This window comes from Arvicola amphibius, chromosome 6, assembly GCF_903992535.2.
Source record: "Arvicola amphibius chromosome 6, mArvAmp1.2, whole genome shotgun sequence".
Classification (NCBI taxonomy): Eukaryota; Metazoa; Chordata; class Mammalia; order Rodentia; family Cricetidae; genus Arvicola; species Arvicola amphibius.
In genome coordinates this window covers 84260827-84275844 of record NC_052052.2, presented here as the reverse complement: position 1 = coordinate 84275844, position 15018 = coordinate 84260827, and the positions used below count along the sequence as shown (strand labels likewise).

At 40.3% G+C, this 15018-nt stretch overlaps 1 protein-coding gene across 5 annotated transcripts; it reads right to left on the bottom strand.

The window, feature by feature from the left end:
* Positions 1 to 451: 451 nt before the first annotated feature.
* Positions 452 to 13755, bottom strand: Zfp37 (ZFP37 zinc finger protein). 5 transcript variants are annotated; one of them, XM_038335264.1, is made up of 4 exons: positions 13594 to 13755; positions 10679 to 10724; positions 6952 to 7083; positions 452 to 2149 (listed from the first exon to the last, which is right to left on the bottom strand). In XM_038335264.1, exons 1-4 carry the CDS (start codon positions 13624 to 13626, stop codon positions 624 to 626), a joined length of 1737 nt encoding a protein of 578 aa, XP_038191192.1. In that variant the 5' UTR covers positions 13627 to 13755; the 3' UTR covers positions 452 to 623. The 5 variants fall into 5 exon arrangements, with proteins under 5 accessions (XP_038191192.1, XP_038191193.1, XP_038191195.1 ...); XM_038335265.1 differs by having other exon boundaries at positions 10679 to 10720; positions 13594 to 13721; XM_038335267.1 differs by lacking the exon at positions 6952 to 7083.
* Positions 13756 to 15018: the final 1263 nt, after the last annotated feature.

Sequence of the window (15018 nt, the reverse complement as noted above, 5' to 3'; positions counted from 1 at the left end):
ACACAACAGCCTAATAGTTAATGAATTCTTGGCATATTTTACTGTTCATTTGTTACTATAATATTTTCACAATTGTGTGTGTGTGTGTGTGGTCATACGTGTGAGTGCATATGTGCAGGCCAAATGGCAAATGTATTTTCCTCAGGATAACTGTATCTTGTTTTAAAGCAGATTTCCTCCCTGTGACATATGGCTTGCAAATTTGGCTAGTCTGGCTGGTCAGGTAGTTTCAGGGACTCTCCTGTCTCAACTTGGCCAGTTCTGAGTTTGCAAGCACATGCCCCCACATCTAGCTTTTAACAGGGATCCCAGGTGGAATTCAGGTCCTCATACTTGCTCAGGAATAATTTTACTGATTAAGTTATCTCCCCAAATCCTTATTCACATTTTTTAAGATTCATATTTTGTTCTAAATATGGAGATAATTTATAACAAGTGTAAAAATACAGTATTTTCTGTATAGGTTTAGGACCAAATTTAAATTTTATTATTAATCCATTATTAATTCTCTCATGTATAACAAGGAATAATGTCCTTAAAAGAGATTTTCTAACCTACATCAAGTTGAGACCATCTTTTAACATTCAACAAGACCAAACCAGTCAGTTGTCAGATTTCCTACATTAATTTTCCTCATGAGATTGCTCTTCTGAGTGAATTTTCATATGTTTGGTAAGAGAAGCATTTTGTTTAAAGGCTTTACCACATTCATTACATTCATAGGGTTTCTCTCCAGTGTGGGATCGCTGATGTATAACAAGCTGTGATTTTGCACTGAATGCTTTCCCGCATTCATAACATTCAAAGGGCTTCTCCCCTGTGTGAGTTCTCTGATGCACAATGAGGTGAGCCTTTTGACTAAAGGCTTTCCCGCACTCAGGACATTCATAGGGTTTCTCGCCAGTATGAACTCTCTGGTGTTGAGTAAGGCCTTCAACTTGCTTAAAGGCTTTCCCACACTGGTTACATTCAAAGGGGCAGTCACCTGTGTGAGTCCGCAGGTGGTAGGTAAGGGATGAGCTATGTCCGAAGGTTTTCCCACACTCATCACATCTATAAGGCTTCTCCTTTGTATGAGTTCTTTGATGGATAACCAGGTGGGACTTTTTGCTAAAAGTTTTCCCACATTCATTACATTCAAATGGTTTCTCACCAGTATGAATTCGCATGTGTTTAGTCAGGGATGAACTATACTTAAAAGCTTTGCCGCATTCGTTACATTCATATGGTATTTCACCTGTGTGTGTTCTCACATGTTCAGTAAGAGATGAATTATATCTAAAGGATTTGCCACATTCCTTACACTCATAAGGCTTCTCACCTGTGTGCGATCTTACATGCTGCATAAGGTTTGAGCTGTGTCTGAAGGTTTTTCCACACTGATTACATTCGTAGGGCTTTTCTCCAGTGTGAACTCTCAGATGGTCAGTGAGGGCGTGTTTATGACCGTGAGCTTTGCCACACTGAGCACATTCATATGGTTTTTCTCCAGTGTGAGTTCTTTGATGGACAGCCAGGTGGGACTTCTGGCTAAAAGCTATCCCACACTCATTACACTCATATGGCTTCTCCCCGGTATGAGTTCTTTGGTGGTCGATGAGTCCTTGTTTGTGGCTGAGGACCTTCCCACAGTGACTGCATTTATAAGGCTTCCCAGAAGCTGGAGCTTTCTCAGACTTGGTAGATGATTTCTGTCTCTCTCCAGTCTGGACCTTGTCGTCTTTAGTGTGAGATGAGCACACTTTCTCACATCTCTTGCCAGTGTAATTTCTGTCACCTTTACCAGGTGACTTAGTGTTGAGGATTTTCTCACATTTCTTTCTAGCTGGAATTTTATCTTTTGTTGTATCAGATATGGTTTGGCTGAATGATTTTGTGTGTTCTTTAGCTGTATCAGATTTCTTTTTTGTAATGTTTTTAATCTGATCAGGTAAATCTAAATTCTGCTTTAAGCTCTTTCCATGTGAATCAGATTTCGGAAGCCTTTTTTTTGAAGGAAAATGTTTTGTACTGACTTTTTTTCTCTCCAACAAAGCACATGTGCTGCTTTTCTCACTAGTTGAATTTTTCTTCTTGAATGTAGCTTCCTCAATGAGCTTGCCTTGAGATTTCTGCTTTTCCTCTATGTGAACATCATCTTGTTGGACTTCTAAAAGAGAATTTAATAAGACATTCTCATAAGTTTTTACACTCCCACTGAAATTCTTTATAAGTTTCATAAAGACATGCCCTGTTTGGGGTTGGGTACTTGTTCAAGCCTAATGTGCCAATGTGAAATAACTCATTTAGGATGAATGTCTCTGTTCGCCTGAGGGGAGAAAGCATGTGAAACCATTCATTTAGGAATGAATGTCTCTGTTCGCTTGAGGGGAGAAAGCATGTGAAACCATTCATTTAGGAATGAATGTCTCTGTTCACTTGAGGGGAGAAAGCATGTGAAATCATTCATTTAGGAATGAATGTCTCTATTCGCTTGAGGGAAGAAAGCCGTAGGAATGTCAGGGGAAAGAAAACTAAGAGTAGTCATTAGGAAAAGCTTTGGCTGCTTAGAAACAGAATCCTGAAGGTTGGGATAGAAGGCGAATAGACATAAGGAGATCTGAACAAGGAATGTATTAAGTTAAAAGACTTCATGACTATGCCAGGTAAGGTGGCACATGTCTGTTAATCTCAGTACTTGGGAGACTGAAACAGGAGGGATTTCATAAGTTTGGGATCAGCCTGGGCTACATAGCAAGACATCACCAGTCTCTTCCTTGTGATTAAGATGACATAATCCAAGTACTGTGAAAGGCACAATTCTCCTATGTAATAAAAAGCTTTTCAACACAAAGAATGAAGGATTCACACACAGAAAGAATTAGAAATGTAGGACTATTTGTCCTCAAGAATAAAGTGTGCATAATTTCAATTCCTGTGACCTTAAGTTGCCAATTCTTGTTCCTAGTGGAGACTGGCTAAAGTCTCTGCCTTTAGATTATGAGAGATATACCCAAGTCTCTTCAATAAATCCCTCTATTTACTAAGGCTAGCTAAAATAAACTAAAATAGAGAATATGTCTGCCAAGGAAAACCAAGGAACTAATAGATGACTGAGACAATAAGCAGGAAAGGATGGTCCACCATTCCTATCCATGAGCAATGTAGCAAGGACATTCTTATTAAACAAAAGCTTCATAGTTCCCCTAAGTTCCCTGATGCCTTTATAAAGCCATGAGATTCCTAGTAATTAGCTTGGGAAATACTTTATGCCATTTGGGTTTACAGTGCACACCCACCTGTTTTTCAAGTTTACTTTCGAGTACATACCTCTGGTTCCTGCCATCATTCTAACTGCCAAATCATCAGATATATTAAGTGTATGTATATAGGTCTCAGTACTTGCTCACATCTTTCTGTATATTTCACAATTACATTTAGAGAAATCTTAAAACATTGTTCCTCTTCCCTAAGACTACTTGCCTTCTGCTTCCCCATACACTAATTCTCTACATACAAATGGAGTAGGGAAATCATCAGAAATAAGAATTCTAAACATTTAAAGAGAAAAACATGTAAGAGTGATATAAAAGTATTTTACATGGAGAAAATAGGGTATCTGAACCAAGGGCTAAAATTCTCATTTTTATGGAGGGCATTTAAGAGTTTGCCTTCTGATGGGGTATGTGACACATATCTTAAATCTCATCACTCATGAGACAGAGGCAGGTAGATCTCTGTGAGTTCCAGGCCAGCCAGGGCTACATAATAGAGACCCATCTGAAGAGACAGAGAGACAGAGACAGAGAGGCGGAGGCAGGTTTGGAAAGAGTTAGATGTAGTAGGGAGCGCAGAGAGGTTGAAGTGATGGCTGTTTTCATCCAGGGACTCTTAAGAGGTTCAGCACCCTAGGATAAGGAGATAAACAGGATCTTCCAGGTACCATGCCAAGCCAAGTCTTCTGATACCCAGTGATGACGGGGAAGACAGGGACAAACTTCCTTCTTGAAAGAAAGTGATCAAGACTTACACCTATCCACTTGACATGTAACATTGTAACACACTGCCTGTGTGTATACATGTTCACTTGTGTATGTGTACACAGATAAGTATGCCATGCATGTGGAAGCCAGTTTGATATCATGCAATTCCTGGATTATTTTCTTCATTTTATTTATTTACTTATTTATTTGCAGCAAGGTCTCTCACTGAACTCAGAGTTCACCAATTGGCTAGACATGCTGGCCAGTGAATCCCAAGGCTCTGTCTCCACCTCCTTGGTGCTGGATTACAGGTGTGCACTGCCAGGTGCAACCTTTTACATGAGGGTTGAGGATCTGAACTCAAGTGTTTCTGCTTGTGTGGCTAGCACTTTACAAACTGAGCCATCTCTCTAGGCCCATAACACACTTCTTATAGTGGTGTATTGAGTTACCACACTGATATCCACTCCCCCGAAAGAAAGAAAGCATGAAAAGAAAAATTCATATAAAGAGAATGCAAGTTAGAGTTCTGGTATGTAATAAGATCATATTGGACAGATTTCAGTATGATAGAATACTTCATTAAGGCTAAGATCAGTTTCTTTTCCTTCCTTCCTTCCCTCTCTCTTTCCTTCCTTCCTTCCCTTTCTTTCTTTCTCTCCTTCTTTCTCCTTCCTTTCCCTTCCTTCCTTCCCTCCTTTCTTCCTTATTCCTTCCTTCCTTCTTTTCTTTTCTCTTTCCTTTCTATTTTGGTTTATCAAGACAAGGTTTCTCTGTGTAGCCCTGGGTGACTTGGACCTCACTTTATAGACTGGACTTATTCTCATATAGATCTGTCTGCCTCTGCCTCCTAAGTACTAAAATTAAAGGCATGCACTACTACCACCTGGGAAAATCATTCTCTTAATTTGAGAAAGCAACAGAACATTAATTTTAAGAGAAATCAAATGTAACTTCAGAAACTTAAGCATGGAGCTCAATAGTACCAGAATGATGGAGAGTCATCTGTCTATGTGTTACTTTCATTGGTTAATAAAGAAACTGCCTTGGCCCTATAATAGGACAGAAAATTAGGTAGGCGGAGTAGACAGAACAGAATTGTGGGAGAAAGAAAGCAGAGTGAGGCAGACGCTTCAGGCATTTGCCATAGGCAGTCGCCATGCCTCTCTCTGAGTTGGATGCAGGTTAAGATCTCTCCTGGTAAGGTGCTACACAGATTACTAAATATGGGTTAGTCAAGATGTGAGAATTAGCCAATAAGAGGCTGAAACTAATGGGCCAAACAGTGTTTAAATGTATATAGTTTCTGTGTAATTATTTCAGGTGTAAAGCTGCCCCGCCACTCCATCTACACCAGAAAATATGTAATGTTTATCAGTAACATATAAGATGATTTAAAAACTAGACCCATTAATTCCTCCTGAGAACTGAACTCAGGGATAAGATAAACCTAGTTTGTGTAATGCTAGTGACAAGTAAGAAAAAAACAAATGGGACCTGATAAGAGGATCGTGGAACACAGGGTTAAAATTAGAGGACAAAAACAGGGATGGTGAAAGGAGCCTCTAACTAATGCAGATGAAACTCCATATCTGACTCCTAAGGAAAGACTTCCCCACAAGCAGTTTCGATAAGAAGGTATGACAGAGGCCTTAGAAGATGCCAACGTAGAAAAGCTTGTATTTACATAATGGGTGCCTGTTGGAAAGTGGTGTAATAGAGGAACAGAACATAGAGAGACAGGGCCTGAAGGAACCATAGGCAAAGACAGAAAAGCTGGGACCTTAAGGAACCATCAGCAAACAAAGGGAAGCTGGTGAGTAAACTTGCTCATTAAAGAAAAGGCAAGAATTTAAGGTTAATCAAAGTTATTAACATGTGCATTAGAGGGTAAGCAGGTTGGCTATATTAATCGTATTAACTACTTTCCTATTGCTATGACCATGGCAACAAGTCTGTTTCAGACAGATAAGAGTCTGTCATGGCAGGGAGATATGGAAGCAATGGACAGGCATGGAGCAGGAAGCTGAAAGCTAACATCTTGAACTGCAAGCAGGAAACAGTTCACACCTCCTAAGCCTCCCCAAACAGTGCCACCAACTGGGAACCAAGCATTTGAATGCCCAAGACATTGGGGAACAACTCATTCAAGTCATCACAGGGATTAGGGACAAATGGACACGATGATGTCTTATGGAACACAGGCAGAGGGAGTTTTGTAGTGAAAGGAAGGAAACAAAACCCTTAGGAGCAGAGGCATCATTCCCAGAGATGCAGAAGAATCTAAGAATGTCCAAATTCATCAGGAGAAAATGTCAGACATTAGGGTATTGGTGTGTGGGTAGAGGGCAGAAGAGGACTCTTTTCTGAATATGGTAAACAGGAATGAGGTTGAGAGACCAGGCAGAGTCTTCTGACAGCTAAGCAGTGGGCAAATGGGCAGGGCTAGGAGCTAAGTAAAGGGAATCAGTGGCTGCAGGGCCGGTCATGCCCCAGGGACTTCCCAGTGGCATGACCTGTGGAGAGGTTATGCATGCCTCTCCCACTGAACCACGGGGCTCGCTCTGACCATTCTAACTGAAATGGATAACTACCACATCCAAGCAGTGGTTTTAGGAATTAAGTGGTTCTACTCACCCAGAACCACCCATTTTTTCTTCTCTATAAAACAAGAGCTTGTCATGAGCCTCTCATGTGGACAAGTTCACAGAAAGAGGAGATATTAGAATCTCCAAGTAAAAAATATTTGTAATTTGAATTCTTTTTCTCCTAACAGATTCTGGTATTTTTCTACTATTTCCTGGTTAAGAGAAGAAAATCTGGGACTTTTAAGAAAAAAAGATTTTTTTTCAAATTGGGGTTTTAATCTAGGTCTTTGCACAAGTAAAGAAGTACTCTCTATGTTGAGCTGTATCCCCAGCCCTAATAAAAATTTACAAGTTATTCTTTGAAGAATTCCAAACTTAGCACCAAGAAACTAAAAACTTACTTTCATTGGCTCCTGATTTCTTGGGTTGTACTATTTTGCTCATACTATGTGGGCTGGTTGTTCTCGCCTCTCCCAGTGATGGCTCTTCTTTTTCCATCTTAGAGATCATGCCTTGTTTGGGATCTTGATTTCCTACTCATAAGAAAGGGTAGAAACTGAGTGTAGGACCAACCATCTCATCTCAGAAATCAAGCCCTGGTGTTTGCACTTCAGGACCTTTTAAGGCTAATAAACACATATGGCTTCTAATGTTTCACAATAGGGATATCTGTGTGCCTCAACTGAGTATAGACCTTCCCTTTTGAAGGCAATGTCACCAAGTGTTCTTCCTAGTACCAAAAAGGGATTGAAACTCCTTGACTCACCACCACCACCACCTGATGTGGGATTCCCCTCTGTATGCTGTGACTATGTTTTATTGCCATTGATTAATAAAGAAGCTGCTTTATTTAAGGCCAAAGGATTAACAGAGTAAAGCCAGGTGGAAAATTCAAACAGAGATGGAGGGGCAGAATCAAGGAGATGCCATGTAGCTACCAAAGAAGCCCCAGAACTTTACCAGTAAACCATGAGCCTCATGGTAAAATACAAAATAATAGGAATGGGCTAATTTAAGATGTAAGAATTAGTTAATAAAAAGCCTGAGCTAATAGGCCAATCAGTATTTTAATTAATATAATTTCTGTGTGGTTATTTCAGGTCTGGGCAGCTAGGAATGAATGAGCAGTCTCCACCTACAAAACAGTACCCAACATGGGGCTGACTACATCCACATAAAACCTGAGAGATCTTGGAAAGGAATTCTAGACACAAAAAAACAGAGTTAAGCACAGCTTTTTTTGGTAGCAGCATTTTCTCAGGTGGGCTCTGTTTGCTATAAGCAAGCAGAGGCATGATTCTTTTAAGAGAAAGCTTCCTGACTCATCAGTAGCAACAAAACCTACACGGCTCTTTAAAAAGACTTCCTGGTTTATGCTAGTTGCACTAACAAGTCTGACTCTCTCAGGAGGCTAAGAAACTTGACTGGGGTTTGTGGGCAGCATGCTGTGAGTTACTTGGTGGCAGCATGGGCCAACAGCTTCCCAGAGTTGAGGTGGTGGTCACGGCTCCCACCTGGTGGCCCCAGAGTTGGCAGTAAAGGTACCTCCACCATATTGAAAGGCTGAGAAAGGCAAGCCAGCATCCAGGGCCACTACAACCAAGTTGCTCACCATTTTAAAAGCACTCCTGGTAAGAAAATGATTACAGCTACACAATAAAGACAGATTTAGACATAAACAAACCTCTGAATGGGCCACAGTGTGTTTAAAATATGTACATAGGCTTGGGAGAGAAAAGAAAAAGAGTACAGACAGTTATAAGAAGAAATAATAGCTTTACAAAAAAACAAAGTCTTTAAAGAGAAAGTAATATAAAAGAGTACAGATAGTCATAGATTAAAAGAGTAAAGAAAAACAAGACATGTAAAGATGGAATATACACAGAAAGTCTAGATTATGCATATTATTGTGTTTTCTTTGATTTTTTTTTTTTTTTTTTTTTTACTACAGAGAGGTATTTTATTCTGGGGGATGCTAAGCCAAACCAACATATATATCTTAAAGGTATCTTGACTTCATAATTTGAGTCTAAGGATATGTTGCTTTGGAAAAGAGGTTCTGCTTTTGTTTCCACAGAGGATGAGAACCTGTGGATTCCTTCCAGACTAATGTGGTTTGATAGGCCAAGATCCCTCCATGAACCTCCAAAAATACTATGCCCAACAAAAAGCAGGAAGCAGTTTAGAGAGAATTACACTCAAATTCCCAAATATTGTTTATAAATGTTTATTTTAATTTATTATTATTATTATTATTATTTTTGGTTTTTTGAGACAGGGTTTCTCTGCAGCTTTTTTTTTTTTTTTAGAGCCTGTCCTGGAACTAGCTCTTATAGACCAGGCTGGCCTCAAACTCACAGAGATCCGCCTGCCTCTGCCTCCCGAGTGCTGGGATTAAAGGCGTGCGCCACCACTGCCCGGCTGTTTATTTTAATTTAAAGGGGGATATGACATGGAGATGAATATTTTGTATTGGTCTTTGTCTATTGATACAAATTTTATGTCAATTTTGTTATATTTATTTGCTCTTGTTTAAGGTACTGTGTTTGTGCAGTTCATTTAAAAATGTAATGTATAGTTAAGAAATACAGATTAATAAATAGTCATTTATAATAGTCAAACTTGTAGTCATGTTAGTTAGGTTTTCTAAATGTAAAGAGATATATTTCAGCTGGATAAATACCCTTCAAATCTTTTAAAGACATACAGAATATGGCATTTAAAATGTTTTAAGAACTTAAGACTTTTCTTGACAGTGAGACATGTCTGCTTCTGCAGCACCAATTCCTTCAAGAGAGGTTGGTGGGCCTTGAAGAAACCCATTGTGAAATTTGCCTTCAATGAGACAAGGCTAGCCATTTGGACAAGAAAATGCTCTTGCCTGGACTGCTTGATGATATGCTGTATAAACTGGACATGCAGGATCCATAGAAAAATGACTGCTGAAATTGTCTAAAGAAGGTGAGAACAGTCCTTCAGGGTTCCTTCTTCATGGAAGAGTCTGCAAGACATTCTGCAGGTCACAGAAGAAAGTGACAGATAAAATGCCTATATAGGCGGAACTATCTTTGAACTTTCCTGCTTCATGAAAGAGTTTGCCAGATACTATGGGCCTGTGGGCTGAAGACGGATACTCCAGTATTACAGAAGAACTTTGGGTGACTGTCAAGACAGTGACATGTCTCTATAAATTCTAGAGTTTTGGAAGTTGCTTGAAATGCACCACCTGTTTACTTAGGTAATATTATAGTCTTTTGGAGTCTCTGATGGAGTTGAAGAAAAATAGTTATAATTATAAAAGATAGATTAGAAATGAAACTTTAGATTCACAAAGATAGGATAGATGATAGAGAATTTTCCCTAATTTGCCAAATGTAAATGGACTAAAACTGTTTTGTTGTATGTAATCTTGCTATATTAAAGTTAAAACCTTCCTTTTCAATTAAACAGAAAGGGGGAGGTGATGTGGGATTCCCCTCTGTATGCTGTGAATATGTTTTACTGCCATAAAGAAACTGCTTTTGGCTAATGGCTTAACAGAGTAAAGCCAGGTGGAAAATCTGAACAGAGATGGAGAGAGAGAGAGAGAGAGAGAGAGAGAGAGAGAGAGAGTAGGTAAAGTCATGTAGCTGCTGAAGGAGACTGATGCCCCAGAACTTTACTGGTAAACCAGGAGCCTCATGGTAAAATACAAAATAACAGGAATGGGTTAATTTAAGATGTCAGAATTAGTTAATAAGAAGCCTGAGCTAGCCGGGCGGCGGTGGCGCACGCCTTTAATCCCAGCACTCGGGAGGCAGAGGCAGGCGGATCTCTGTGAGTTCGAGACCAGCCTGGTCTACAAGAGCTAGTTCCAGGACAGGCTCCAAAGCCACAGAGAAACCCTGTCTCGAAAAACCAAAAAAAAAAAAAAAAAGAAGCCTGAGCTAATAGGCTAAGCAGTATTTCAATTAATATAGTTTCTTTGTGACTATTTTGGGTCTGGGAAGCTAGGAACAAATGAATGGTTGTAGGCAGACTACAGCCACTACCACTACCACCACTACCAACAATAATAAAACCCATCGAAGACTTGAGACAGAAGGGATTGCAGTGAACACATTCCAAGTGATGGGGAATTATCCTTACCCATTGATAAGTTCCTCTGCGCAGGTTCCAGCTGCTCCCATTCTTTCTGAGTAAAAGCCATAAACACATCTCTGAATGTTACTGATTTTTATCATACTCCTATTCAGCCTATAATTCCTTAATTCTCCACATTCAGGAGTGATTTGATAAACAGAATTTGTTTTTGCCTCCACTATCCACTATTGATCACTATGTACATTTAAACATCCTTGCTTAACATTTAAAGATAATCCCTCACCCTCACAGACTAGCAATACTATATATACTATATATATATATATATGTCACTAATCTCTACCTCACAGGCTTCCTATCTGCACTCTTAATAACCCCCGACACTAAGTGCCACTGCCCTCACAATCTCCAGCACAGTGCAACCCTCCTTAACCACTTAATTAATTCTAAAATGACTGATGCCAACAACTCTATTACCAAACATCAGCAGATCCTTCCAGGCACTTGCTCAGTGGATTCCTCTATCATGGGGTTCCACAATATACATTGATCTTGATCTCCAAGAAGTCCTGAAATCTCTAATCACTGACACCAATAGAACTCTTTTACAGTGGCCATCACTGAAATCCTGATCTCTGTCAGCAAACTCCAGTTTTAACCACTCGTTGACTGTTCACCCATCTCCCAAGGATCCTGATTCCTTACAGTGATAACAAGCAGAGCCTACCTTTAATTTCTTAACCAGTTTCACTATCTTGAGTGCACCAGCTTTTAATACATTAGTCTTGTATGGCTCAGTGATTCAACAGGAAGAGTGACAAGATTCATCATGTAATTATAGTCACAGCCATGGTTGATTATAGTCAAAGGACACAAAGCAAATCACTAAGGGATGGATTCAGAATGAAAACACAGAATCCAAGAGTCTTATCCAAGTACAGTCACATAGAACATGCTTACTTCCAGAAACAAGTTTTGACAACACATATGAAATGTGCTAGAAAGTCCCAAAGAGACTCAGTGCTTGAGGATTTTGCTAGGGACTGGGTTATATTGGAACATCTGCTGACATATACAAAAATTCTACACACCAGTTCCTAGAGCCAAAAATCTAGATCTCAATTCCATTGTCCATATTAATTCACCAATACATCATATTACCTCACATCTAGATGTACTCTGAATATTAATTCTTCCAGTGTAATTCCAAATTGTCACCGTACTCTCTTGCCTTTGATTACTGCAATAAACTTATGACCTTCTGACTACAGCCTTGTAGTTTATCTTTCATAAAGTAGTCATGATGATCTTTCTGATGTATTGTTCAGACCAAATCACTTTCTGACTTAAATTCAGTGATTTCTCATTGAAATTAGAATAAAATCTAAATCCAACACTAGCCAATATGATCTTACATGATATAATACCTTTTAACACCGATTTCATGTTTTTTCTACTTTTCCTGCATGTGTGTGTATCTGTGTATGCATGTGTGTGTTCCAACAAATTAATCATCTTTATTATTATTATTATTATTATTATTATTATTATTATACTTCCTTTCTTCTTCCTCCTTCTTACTACTACTTCCTTTCTTCTTCCTCCTTCTTCTTAGTATAACAAGTACCTAATTTCTATCTTGAGGCCTTAGCAATTGGCATTCTTTCTTTTGAACATTCTTTGGATCCATGCATTAGCCATAGCCTGTCATAATTTGTATTCAAATAAACTGTTATTTCTTCAAAAGATTAACTTGCAAACATCACACTCCTGATCTACCATATTATCCTTTCCTTTTTTCTTCATCAAAGGCACTATTGCCTGGTACTATTATATACAATACCTATAAAAGGCACTATTGCCTGGAAACTATCTTACAATATTTGCAATCTTGTGGTCTCTTTCCTGTTTCTAGAATTTCAGACATTAAAAGACAGGCTGGCTCTGTGTGTTGCTACTTAAAACAGGTGCGCATCTTACAGTCTGTTCTACAGTTTTCCAATCATTGACACTCAAAGATTCCTCAGTCACTAACCTTCACATAAATCCCCTCCATAGAAGTTCCCAAGCACCATTCTTCACAAAACAATTGATACCCTCCATTGAACTCCAGTCAGAGACCTCACAGAGCCTTGTCATTAAGACCAGCAACCTCATAAGTTCTTGACCTCAGGATTCTAGTCATAAAATCATAAAGGACTTTTAATAATTATTAATAATTCCTACCAAGAACACCGTCACTAACGAGACATCATTATTGGTATCTTTTCTCCCCAGATAACAATCTACCATCCCATAGGCACTTCAATATAAAACTCCTATTCCACCAACTCTCATCCCATTAGCCTCCAGGATCCCACTGCCCATCATAGCACACAAAACACCAACTCTGAAAGACACTGACTGCTAATCGGACTCCTGGAAATACCACCACCCCTGACCCCAAGGCCCCATCGTCTGGTCTCCACATATTCCGAAAAACCCAACTCTCCAGATCTCAACACTGCCCCTCTGACAGTCCAAAGCCTATAAAACCCAGCTGCTTACCATGACTGTTCCCATTCAGTCTAAATCCTAATCCTTAATAGGGCTTCTGCATCTCGGGTACATCACAAAGCCCTCATTTCTGATCTTGCCAGCTTTCTAGACCCAGACTCAATCGCTGTCAGTGACAATTACAGACGTTTCCCTGCCCCCAAGCCTCACTATCTAGGCGGATCCGTCAGAATACTGATTCCTTAAAATTACAGCAATCCTCGACTAAGGTCGCTAATACCACGGGTATTATATCAGTATACCTAATACTCCATATGCCCATAATACCATAATACGTAGATCTCTCAGAACACAGGCATTCCAAAAGATTATCCAATATCGACGTCACAAATCTCAAATCTGTCTTCAGACTCCAGTCACCCTCCAATTACCGCCAAATGGCCCCCAAATCCTACGGCCCTCACCGCATCGCTGTCCGCGGGCTCAGGTGCAGCCATCTCCCTCGGACACCCGGCCTTGAGGCGCTCCTCTGGCCCACCGCCCCAGGCTTTGTCAGGACCTGGTTGGAGTCAGAGGCCGACGCGGCAGCCACCCAGAGCGCCGCTTCAGAGGGTCCCGCCGCTTCAATGGCGGCGCCTTGCGGAGATGGCTTGTGGGCGCGGCCATCTTGGCATGGACCCTGCCGTACAGCGGAGGCTCAGGCGCCTCTGGGATTACTGTCCAGGCAGGCTGGCCTGCTGGGTCCCGGTGCCGAGGGAAGCTGCTGCGAGATGCGCGCCACAGAATTGAAACCTCCGACGCGCAGGGAGGTTTCATGTCAGGAGTTCTGTTACAGAACTTGGAATTGCTTTTCCAAAGGGTTCTCCAGTTGCTGTTGCCAGGGAAACAGGATGACGAATCCCGCAGAGAAAGAAACAATAAACGCAGATCTAGACTAGTAGCACTGATTTATCTCTGAGACATAGGATAAATTCTTTGGATTGCTGTAACAATGAAGAAAGAAAAAAAGGAGAAGCGTCAGTCAGTGAACACATCACTTCTGATTAGAGCCCAGCCTTAGTAGAGACATTTCACCAGAATCGCATGGCTGTTAAAATGACTTCTGATTGCACTTAACATGTTCATTGCAGTCACACTTTTGTGTGGAGTTCTCAATTTCTAAATATGTTCAATCAAGGTCCTTGGCTCTGTTGGTACTGACCAAAGAACAAGACTATTACACAGCCTTTATTCCCCGGGTTAAATTTGTGGTGGGGCAGACGTGATGAGATTATTGCAAATACATTATTTCTCTTCATTGACTCAACCATCCTTGTTTTTTGAGTTGAAGGTGAAATGAGTGTGGTGACCCTGCCTGCAATCCCAGTACATAGGAGGCAGAGGTACACAGTCTTTTCAAGTCTAGCCTGATCTGTAGAGTGAACTTGAAGTTAGCCTGGGCTACACTAAGCACTTGTCTCTAAAGACCAAAATAACATGTATGTGCAGGAAGAGAAAGAAAGGGCTGATATGTGGAGGGCAGAGGATAATCTCTAGAGTCAAATTTCAGTGATACCCAGTGATCTCACTTAGTTCTTCAAACCCACCCACACTAGGCCTTATTTACTAGGCCTATACTGCTCTATAAAATCCCAAAGCCTAAATTGAAATAAATAAATAAATCCATGATTTGCACCTTCACCTTGAAGGAGTAAAGGGATTGTCAGTCTGTCAACAGTGGTTTCATCTTCTTGTTCTTGAGTCTCTTGGGTGGGGTGTTCACCAGAGAATCCTTCTTGGACATCAATTTAAGACACTTAGAAAGTTCTACACCCCAGTATACTTCCTCTGCTCAGGTGCAGACCAGACTGGTCAGGAAAACAGGCTAAGTGACTTGTAGGCGAACTTTC